This window comes from Pseudorca crassidens, chromosome 14, assembly GCF_039906515.1.
Source record: "Pseudorca crassidens isolate mPseCra1 chromosome 14, mPseCra1.hap1, whole genome shotgun sequence".
NCBI classification, from domain to species: domain Eukaryota; kingdom Metazoa; phylum Chordata; class Mammalia; order Artiodactyla; family Delphinidae; genus Pseudorca; species Pseudorca crassidens.
Window position 1 is genome coordinate 28,428,384 of NC_090309.1, and position 10,895 is coordinate 28,439,278.

Sequence of the window (10,895 nt, forward strand, 5' to 3'; positions counted from 1 at the left end):
AGAATGACCGTAAAACTAGTGTTCTTTGGATCACTATTTAGAGGAAAAATCTGGTTTAAAACTGAGATCTTAATTGATAATCTAATGCCATCAATCTGCAAAGTTGCCTTCATTAGTAGGGTTTTTTCTTTCTTTTTTTTGGTTACAGTTGCTGGACTTAAAATGTAGCTGATATAATGTAAACCATTTCAAAAAGGTCAAATGTATGATGTCACATGTTCTCTAGCATCAAATCCATTTCACTAAGTCTAAAATAATCTCTTTCAAGAGACGCAATATTTTTTTAACCCTGGAAGGTTCGGTTCTAACCTTAAAATAACTTAAAGACACTTTTCAAAACTAAACTAAAAATTGAAAAAATAAATAATAAGTAGAAAAAGGCAAGAGCTAAAGTAAGAGACATTTTCACTGGCCATTAAAAAAATTCTCTTCTTAAATCTGATTTTTAAAAATTAATAGAAAAGACTGGCAATTAACTTATTTTCCCTGGTGACTACTGCCTGTTTGGGGTGATACAAACATTTACCTAGATAACTGTGATTTAGGAGTAATAAGAATTATATTTTTGGTCTGCGTCCCAGTTTCTGCCACGGAGTTTCTAAAACCCTTGGGATTTCCTATGTGATGAGATGATAATGGTGTCTTTTGTTATGTTAACAAGGTGATCTTCCAAAAGCACCTAAGGATGGGAGCAGGCAGCCTGTCGCGAGCCAACCTTGTGACTAGAGGTTGGAACTTTCAGTCCCACCCCCTTGCCCTCAGGGCAGGGAAGAGCCACTCAAGATTGAGCTCAATCGCCCAGGGCCAATGAGTTATTCAGTCACACCTGTGTACTGAAGCCTCCATAAACCCCCAAGGACAGGGTTCAGGGAGCTTCCCAGTTGGTGAGCACATGGAGAATTGGGGAGAGTGGGCTTCCATGCTTTCTCCCCATACCTCATCCTATACATGTTTTCTACCTGGCTGTCGCTGAGTTTTATCATTTTATAATACACCGGTTAATCTAGTTAATAGAATATTTCTGTGAGTTCTATGAGTCACTTGAGCAAATTAATTAAAGCTAAGAAGGGGATCGTTGGAACCTCTGATCTGTGGCACAAGGGTCAGAAGCACAGGTGACAACATATACTTGGTGACTGGCACCTGAAGTGTGTGTGTGCATTCCTGCTGGACTGAGTGGGCCCTTAACATGTGAGATCTGATGCTATCTACAGGTAGATAGTGCCAGAATTGAGTTGAATTATAGGACACCCAGCCGTTTGAGCACTGCTACGCTCTCTCATTGGAAATGGGGTGCTCAGGACCACTTAATGCTTTCCAGGCTCTGGCTTCTGTGAATTCATGACAACAGTAACCTCTGAAACATACACATGTACCTTTGCCACAAAAAACTTCGGATAGACACGTAAGAAATTAATAAAAGTTGCTAAGAAAAGGGGTAAGGGACCTAACGTTGGTTGGATGAGGGGCAAAAATATTCCAGAAGCTATTACTACTACTATTTATCTTTTGATAGTATGTGATTTTTAAATATGTGATAATGTTAGACCTTCGCGGTCTCCTAGGAGTTTCGACTCGCCCAGGAAACAACAAGAGTCGGAAGCTGATGCAAAACGCAAGAGGTTTATTGAAGGCCGGTGCACCGGGGTTCCTTGGTCCTCACGCAGGAGGCCGGAGAAGGAACCCCCCCAGGGCGTGAACATGTACTTTTATAGGTCTCAATTTCCTGTTATGCAAAGTGTGGATTCAATTGTGATTTTTAATGATAGGTTCTTAGCCTCTGTTCGGACCAGAGAGGGAACCTGTCCCAGGCTTCCTGATTGGTTCTTTGACAGATACCTTTTTTACATTTTGTTTATCTCCCTCCTTCTCGGAAGGGGGCCGGACATCCTGGAAATTCACCCATTGTCTAAGAAGCCCCTATTGTCTGGAGAGTTCTTAATCATTAGCTGGAACAGTGTCCCTCGAGTCCCACATTTCCCCCTTTTTCTTGTGACTATTGATTCCAATCATGGAATCTCAATCTTCTGTTCGTAAACTTTGGTACTGTTGTCTTAGCATTAGAACTTGTACAGTACTGATACGTTCTCTAATAAATGTTATCAAGCGATTTAGAATACATGGTCCAAAAGTTAAAATCAACAATAAAACAATAAGAGGTCCCAACAGAGTAGAGATTAAGGTGGTAAACCAGGGGGACTTATCAAACCATGATTGAAACCATCCTTTTTCGTTTTCTCTCTCCCTTTGCCTTTTATCTAAGCGTTCCCTTAGTTTATCCATGGTTTTGGTAATGGTTCCTGAATGATCAATATAAAAGCAACATTCTTCTTTTAGAGCGGCGCATAATCCCCCTTCCTTAAGAAACAGCAAATCTAGGCCTCTTCTATTCTGCAACACCACTTCTGAAAGTGAGGTGAGTGATTCCTTTAGTTGAGTTATGGAACTTTCTAATGCTCGAAGATCGATGTCTACAGCCTGTCTTAAACTTGCATAATACTGGGGTTGTTGTATGAGGGCTGTGGTTCCTGTTCCTATCCCAGCAGTTATTCCTAGTCCTAGGAGCATGGCCAACATGAGGGTTATAGGTTCTCTTTTCCATCTTTTTCTTCCCTCGTATTCATCTAGAAAGGATGAATCCGAATGATAGATAAGTCTAGGAACTAATTGCACTAGTACACAAAAATCAGCTGAAGTGTTGAGAACTTCCAGAGAAACACAAGGGGTTAGCCCCGTGTTACATGCCCACCATCCATCTTGGGGAGGTACAAGATATCCCGAGCCTGAAGGGAGGCTAAAATCATGACAAAGGTGTCGATGGGACTGGGGAGGTGCTCCTACACAAGTACCATTTCCAAAAACCGAAGACAGAGTTAATTTACTGTTCCCTTCCTGTTTCCATCGACAATGGTCCGGGGAGCTGACATTAGTATAATTAGAACTATATCCTATAGCATCATAGTAAGGGGGAGGGGCAGCATAACAAAGCCAACATGATTTTGTAGCCTCCGGGTTTGTAGCATTAAGGACCGTAAAAGCTGCCTGCACCAAAGAAAGCATTCTATCCTGGGGGGTTCCGGGCTTAATCGTTGTCTCTTTCAGCCCAGAGGTCCCATTATTTTTAGGGGCTGGGGGTAACGGGGGGGGGGGGGCCAAGTACAGGGTTTGGGCCTATCGACACAGGAGCGGGAGTCTCAATTTTTAGCTTAAGGGTCATCAATATTCCCAAATCATATCCATTCTTGTAAAATCTAATGCCCCATGAATGGCCATTTATCCATTCTTTATCTCTTTTTCCAGGATTACTAAAGGAAATTTTCAGGGGGTGGCACCATCCTGAACATTCGGGGGCGACAGATTGGGGACCCCTATAAGAAGTATGAGTATAGTTGGTTGTTACTGTAATAAAATCCCAAGTTGAGGTGGGTCTCCAATAAGTATCTCCTGTGGTTTCAGATCCCCAGTTTTGGCAATAAAAATTTTCGGTTCCCCCACATTTATAATTCAGGGATCGGGGGCGATGGAACCCGGGGCATACATAGAAGGAGAGGGTTCTGAGCCAACTTCTTCGGACCTGATTTTTACAACCCTCTCCAGAGTAATCAGCTCTAGTTAGAAGTTCGGACGGAGCATTATGCTGATCATAATAACCCTCTAGATCCCAATAGGGAGCTCCTATGGCCAGTTTACAGACATCAGGAAAAAGGTCTGGCCACCAGGTCCAGGGAGGTGCAGTATGGCTAATGGACCAGGTTACATCTCCAGTTTGAGAAATTACCTGCCAAGTTAGACGTTGGGGCAGGTGAGGGCTAAAATCACTTACAGTCAGTAAAGGCAGTAAAATCAAAATTATAAGTCTTAGGTTCGTACAAGCTTGAGTTTGAGCGGGTTGTCGGTTCTTTGGGCCCGCCGTCCTGATGATGCCGTCGCTGGTGCAGCTTTCACGTGTGAAGCATGAATCCAGGCAGCGATGCCATCCACTTTTATGGCCGTTGGGGTGGTGAGGAGGACGGTGTATGGTCCTTTCCATCGAGGTTCCAACGTCTGGGTTCGATGCCGACGGACGTATACGGAGTCTCCGACTTGGAAAAGATGAGTTTCTCCCGGTGTTCCCGGTTGGTAGGCCTCGGCGAGTTGGGACCATATCTCCTTTTGGACCAGTTGGAGTCCCAATAGCCTAGCATACAAGTCAGTGTTATTTTGACAGTCTGGTTTTATTTCTTCTCCTAAGGTGAGAAGGGGAGGTGGGGCCCCGTATAGCACCTCAAAAGGAGTAAGATCGTACCGGGAAGGTGTATTCCTAACCCGAAACAGGGCTAAAGGAAGGAGCACCGTCCAATCTGTACCGCCAGTCTCCAAGGACAATTTAGTTAGGGTCTCTTTTAGAGTTCTATTCATTCTTTCTACCTGACCTGAACTCTGGGGTCTATACGCACAATGTAATTTCCAATCAGTCCCCAAATATCTGGCCACATCCTGACTTACCTGGGCGACGAAGGCCGGACCATTGTCGGACCCTATTACCTTTGGCGCCCCAAATCGAGGAAAAATTTCTTCTAGGATCTTTTCGGCTACCACAGCAGCTGTTTCTTTCTTCGTTGGGAAGGCTTCTATCCATCCTGAAAAAGTGTCTACAAAAACTAAAAGGTATTTATTACCGTACCTTCCAGGACGTACTTCGGTAAAGTCCACCTCCCAGTAAGTTCCTGGGCGGTCTCCCCTGAGCCTTTTTCCAATTTCAAGTTTTCCCTTGTGAGCATTTACCTGTTGACATGGAACACATTCCTGTACAATCTGTTCAGCTAATTTCGTCAATCCAGGGGTTCCGTACCCGGTTTTATGTAACAGGGATATCATTTTTTTAGTCCCCAGATGTGTCCATCTATGAATCTGTTGTAACGTGGATTCTGCTTGCTGAGGGGACAAAGTTCCTTTTGTTGTGGCCGGGATGATTTCCTCGTCGCGGCCTGGTTTTTCAGGAACTTTATCTGACAGTCCTAAAATGACTTCTCCCGATGCTATTTCTCGGGCCACTTGGTCAGCCATATTATTACCCCTGGTTATTGGGGTATTGTCTTTCTGGTGTCCAGGGCAGTGAATGATGCTAACTTTAGTGGGAAGCATGAGTGCAGCCAATAGAGCCACAATTTCGTCTTTGTTTTTAATTTCTCTGCCACTTGAGGTTAGCAACCCTCTCTGTTGGTAGATGGCACCGTGGATATGAGCGGTAGCAAATGCATATCTACTGTCCGTGTAGATGTTTACCTTTTTATTCTCTGCCATCTCCAATGCCCTTGTCATGGCAATTAATTCAGCTCGTTGGGCTGAGGTCCCTTGTGGTAGCGCAGCTGCCCAGATGACTTGTTTTCCGTCTACCACGGCTGCTCCAGCTTGACGCTTACCTCCTTCCAGGAAACTGCTCCCATCAGTAAACCAAGTAAAATCAGCATCAGGAAGGGGTAGGTCCGTCAGATCAGGTCTACTACCGTGTGCTGCAGCCAACACTTCCTGACAATCATGGATGATGGTGGAGCCTTCTAAATCGGGATCAGGTAGCAAGGTAGCTGGATTGAGTCCTGTGGCTGGAGCAAACTTGATGCGATCTGAGTTTAGCAACAGGGTTTGGTAATGGGTCATCCTGGTATTAGTTAGCCACCTACCCGGTGGTTGACGGATTACATTCTCCAGGGCATGAGGAGCTGTTATCGTTAGATTTTGTCCTAAAGTTAGTTTGTCAGCATCTTTGACCAGGGCGGCTACTGCAGCGATTATCTTTAAACAGGTGGGCCATCCTGATGCCACAGGGTCCAATTTTTTTTGACAAATAAGCAACTGGGCGATTCCAGGGACCCAATTTCTGAGTCAATACTCCTTTTGCAATGCCCTTATTTTCGGCCACATATAAATGAAAAGGTTTGGTTACATCTGGCAGTCCTAGGGCTGGAGCTGAAAGTAAAGCTCGTTTGATTTGGTCAAAAGCCCGTTGTTCCTTTTCGCCCCAAACGAAAGGAGTGCTGTTTTTGGTTAGGGGGTACAATGGGGCCGCCAGCTCAGCAAACCCTGGAATCCATAGTCTACAGAATCCAGCCGTCCCCAAAAATTCTCTAACCTGCCTGGCGTTTTTGGGAGCCGGAATTTGGGCCACCGTATCCTTTCTGCTCTCCGTGAGCCATCTTTGTCCCCCTTTTAACAGGTACCCCAGGTAACTGACCTGTTGTTGGCATATTTGTGCTTTCTTGGCTGAGGCTCTATATCCCAGGGTTCCGAGCTCTGTTAACAGTTTTTCAGTTCCCTTGATACAATCTTCCTGGGTTTCAGCAGCTAATAAGGTGTCATCAACATATTGAAGTAGCGTTACCTGTGGATTTGATTCTCTATATGACGCTAAATCCTGATGAAGAGCTTCATCGAAGATGGTAGGGGAGTTCTTAAATCCCTGAGGTAAACGAGTCCATGTCAGTTGGCCAGATATCCCTGATGCTGGGTCCTTCCATTTGAAGGCAAAGTAGGGCTGGCTGAGGGGAGAAAGTCTTAGGCAGAAAAAAGCATCCTTAAGGTCCAAAACAGTATACCATGTATGTTGGGGCGGAAGAGTGCTTAAGAGATTATAAGGATTTGGTACTGTGGGGTGGAGGTCCGCCACTCGTTTATTTACCTCACGCAGGTCTTGTACTGGTCGATAATCATTAGTTCCCGGTTTCTTAACTGGCAGGAGAGGGGTATTCCACGCGGATTGACATCTTACCAGAATACCCAATTCCAGCAACCTCTGTATGTGAGGACGGATGCCGTCTTTGGCTTCCTTACTCATGGGGTATTGACGAACCGTTATTGGGGTGGCAGTTGCCTTGAGTTCCACTAGTACTGGGGGCCGATTTTTAGCCATCCCCATACCGGCGGTTTCTGTCCAGGCTTGCGGGAACCGAGTTATCCAGTCTGTGACATTAACTCATGGAGATGAAGGTTTTTCATATAATTTATATTCATCTTCCAATCTCATAGTCAATATTTGGAGTAATCTTCCCTTACTGTCAGTTATGGTGGGACCTTCCGGTTGGAAGTGGATTTGAGCCCCCACTTTGGAGAGCAAGTCTCTTCCCAGCAAAGGATAGGGGCATTCCGGAATAATCAAAAATGAATGGGTTACTCGTCCAATCCCAAGATCTACTGTCCTTCGTGTGGTCCATGAATATTGTTTATTCCCAGTGGCTCCTTGTACCCATGACCTTTTAGCTGAGATAGGACCTTTTGAGTGGAGAAGGACAGAGTGCTGGGCTCCGGTATCTACCAAAAATTGAACAGGTTCCCCCTCCACTTTAAGAGTTACCCGGGGCTCGGGGAGAGGGTTCGAGCCCTGACTTTCCTAGTCTTCTTCTTCCAATGTTAAGATTTTGTTTCTGGTTGGCCTTCCTCCATTCTTTTTCTTAGGGCATTCTCTCGCCCAATGTCCTTTTTCTTTACAGTAGGCACATTGGTCCTTGTCTAATGGCCGCCTTCTGTCTGCCGTTCGCCCTTCCTGCCTATTTCTATCCCCTATATTTCTTCCTCCAACCGCAGTGGCCAGTATCTTACTTAAATTCCTCTCCTGTCTCTTATCCCGTCTTATTTCATGGGCTTCCTGCTCTTTCTGCTTTCTTTCTTCCTTCTCTTCCTCTGTTTCTCTTTTGTTATATACTTTATCTGCCTCTTTTACTAACTTCTGAAGCGAAAATCCCTGCAAGCCATCTAGCCTCTGTAATTTCTCCTTAATATCAGGGGCCGCTTGATCTATGAAAGCCATTGCTATAGTAGCCCTATGTTCCTCCGAAGTTGGATCATAAGGGGTAAAGCGTCTAAAGGCTTCCATTAAACGTTCCAGGAACACAGTTGGCGATTCCTGGGGCCCCTGAGTTACTTCCCTTACCTTAGCCAAATTAGTGGGCCGTCTGGCCGCTCCATGGAGACCCGCCACCAGAGCCTGGCGATACATTTTCAGGCGCTCCCTACCTTCCGGGGCATTGAAATCCCAGTTTGGCCTGACGAGTGGGAAACCAGCATCAATCTCGTTAGGCAGCTGGGTAGGTTGCCCATTGGCGCCTAATACATTTTTTTTGGCTTCTAAAAGAACCCGTTGCCTCTCCTCAGTCGTTAGGAGAGTCTGAAGCAGCTGCTGACAATCATCCCATGTGGGCTGGTGGGAGAAAACAAGAGATTCTATTAAAGCGGTAAGGGCCTGTGGATTTTCGGAAAAAGTTGGGTTATGCATTTTCCAATTATAAAGATCTGCAGAGGAAAAGGGCCAATATTGGAGAGGTCTATTCCCTTGGCCATCGGGGGGGCCATATTCTCTAAGAGGTAGGGCAGTGGAGTCCGGGGAGATAGCCCTCCGGCTCCTAGTGCCCGCTGAGGGACCCTTTCTTCTTCCATCATGGATGGTCCCCTTGGTGCCGAGGGCAGTGGAGCTGGGGGACCTCTAGGTGGTAGGGGATTTGGGGCCGGAGGATAAGGGGGTGGGGAATCCAAAAGAAGCAAATCGGACTGCGGGTCAGGATAAATCGCTTTCGGTGGATCTGGGGCGCCGGGTAGCTTTTCCGTGTTGGGGTTTTTCTTTAGGGCTAATATCTCCGACGCTGCTGATGTGTGCGCGGACGTACCTGTTGAGGAAACAAAGGGTCGGACCCACGGAGGTGGGGAGAGAATTAAATCTTCCCAGACCAAGACATATGGTACTTGGTCTGGATGTCCGTGGGGTCCTATATTAAATATCTTAGACTTCAGCAACCTAATCTTGTCTAATAAAAAGGATCCTTCAGGGGGCCATCCTATCTGAAATGTTGGCCATTCAGAGGCACACAAAGTCTGCCACTTTCCTTTCTTCACCTCTACCGAAAAATTATGGGCTCTGGCCCGACCTTCGGTCCAATGGCTTAGGGTAAGGGAAAGAGGAGTCGTCATAGCTTGTCCCATTGTCGTCCGTCAGAGAAGAAGAATAGACCACAATACAGAAACAGTTAAAACTCCACGAAACACATATACGTATGGGCCACCGCGAGCTCGCTTCAAAACCGAAACCTCTTCAGATGGCGGTTATCACAAAGGGAACTGCCGAAACCGAGTGAAGGGGAAACAGAGTTTGCCTCTCCTTCCAGATGAGCCACCAGGGCGTCCCCTAGGGCTCATGGACGCCGGCTATTAGCACGTCTGCCTAGCCAGAGGTCCGATACAGATTCCACAATAAGCCGATTCTTACGGCCTTCCTCCGATAATGGCCCACAAAGAACAAGGGACAAACAGACAATCAAGCTCGAGCTTACCTGGTACCTCCAACTCCCGATGTTCTCGTGGTCCGGGGCGAGTGGAATCCCGGACGAGCCCCCAAATGTTAGACCTTCGCGGTCTCCTAGGAGTTTCGACTCGCCCAGGAAACAACAAGAGTCGGAAGCTGATGCAAAACGCAAGAGGTTTATTGAAGGCCGGTGCACCGGGGTTCCTTGGTCCTCACGCAGGAGGCCGGAGAAGGAACCCCCCCAGGGCGTGAACATGTACTTTTATAGGTCTCAATTTCCTGTTATGCAAAGTGTGGATTCAATTGTGATTTTTAATGATAGGTTCTTAGCCTCTGTTCGGACCAGAGAGGGAACCTGTCCCAGGCTTCCTGATTGGTTCTTTGACAGATACCTTTTTTACATTTTGTTTATCTCCCTCCTTCTCGGAAGGGGGCCGGACATCCTGGAAATTCACCCATTGTCTAAGAAGCCCCTATTGTCTGGAGAGTTCTTAATCATTAGCTGGAACAATGTCCCTCGAGTCCCACAATCTCATTAGATTTTCCAAATACAAATAAACAAGATAATTATCATTTTTTAAAAAAAAGGCTGAAGAAAATGTAGTTTTATATACTTCAGAAAAAAGAAAATTGAGGGAGGATTTGATTATAGCGTTCAATAGGCCAAGAAATGTGAATAAAGAAAGAATTACTATAAAGGGGCCAGAAAAATGATTTAGGAGACAAGACTCTAGGAGACACTTTCTGATAAGCAGAGCAGTAACTCTTGCCCATTTCCTTTGTTTTTGGCCACGAATGGTTAAAGGCTCCTGTGAGAGGGCTACAAGGGGACTAGTGTCCACATCAAGTGGATAGCTTAGATCCTGATACCAGCTACTGGAAATTATCCAGGGCCCAGGAAAGAAGTACTGGTAAGCTGCAGTCGCCAGCACGGTGCTTGGTAGATGTAAATATTTGTGGGTCTGCTAAATTAACGGTAAGACTATAATTCATAATATCTTGCACACAAACTAGATTGGTAAGTTTTCAGTGGATGACTTTATTACCATTCCGAACTCAGTTAGATGGAACAGTACTCCTCAATGATTGAGAAATCAATCTTCCTCAATCTTCATGTATCACCATCTGCAAACATTGCTCTCTCTCACAGATTACCCGCCTTCAGCTATGGATGACACAGTGAGATGCATTTCATTCTCCTCTTCCTGGACGCACAGAACAATGACCTTTTCTAACCTCCCTTGGAGCCAGGCAGAGGTCAAGTTTTTGCATTCTTGTTGAAAGGGTATGGGTCTACCACTTTCAGGCCCAGCCAGGAGATATTATGCATGATTGCCCATGTTCCCTTCTGCTGTCGTTTAGGTAGTCATGCACTTAAGACAACACCTCAAGGTGGAGGGGGCATGGGTTCCTGATTCACTACTTGAAAGCAATCTGCTAAGAATGAACCACCTAATTCACACTGGTCTCTGACAAGAGAAATAAACATTTATTAAGTTAAGACACTTGGCTTTCAGGAGTGTTTGTTAGACTACCTAGCATCAACTACCTTGAGTAATTCATTGCTAAACTGGTACACTGGTAATAACCACGGACTAGTGATGAGTCTACTTAATTCCAATCCTCTCCA

At 45.6% G+C, this 10,895-nt stretch overlaps 2 protein-coding genes across 2 annotated transcripts; both read right to left on the reverse strand.

Moving 5' to 3' along the window:
* Positions 1-4,186: 4,186 nt before the first annotated feature.
* LOC137206088 (uncharacterized) lies at positions 4,187-9,788 on the reverse strand. The gene is given in 4 exon segments (XM_067704688.1): positions 4,187-4,569; positions 4,572-5,817; positions 5,819-8,170; positions 9,294-9,788. Coding segments are annotated over 4 exon segments (3,945 nt in total). The 5' UTR covers positions 9,522-9,788; the 3' UTR covers positions 4,187-4,450.
* On the reverse strand, positions 8,177-8,946 carry LOC137206090 (splicing factor 3A subunit 2-like). Its single transcript, XM_067704689.1, has one exon. The coding sequence runs from the start codon at positions 8,944-8,946 to the stop codon at positions 8,197-8,199; it is 750 nt and encodes a 249-aa protein (XP_067560790.1). The 3' UTR covers positions 8,177-8,196.
* Positions 9,789-10,895: the final 1,107 nt, after the last annotated feature.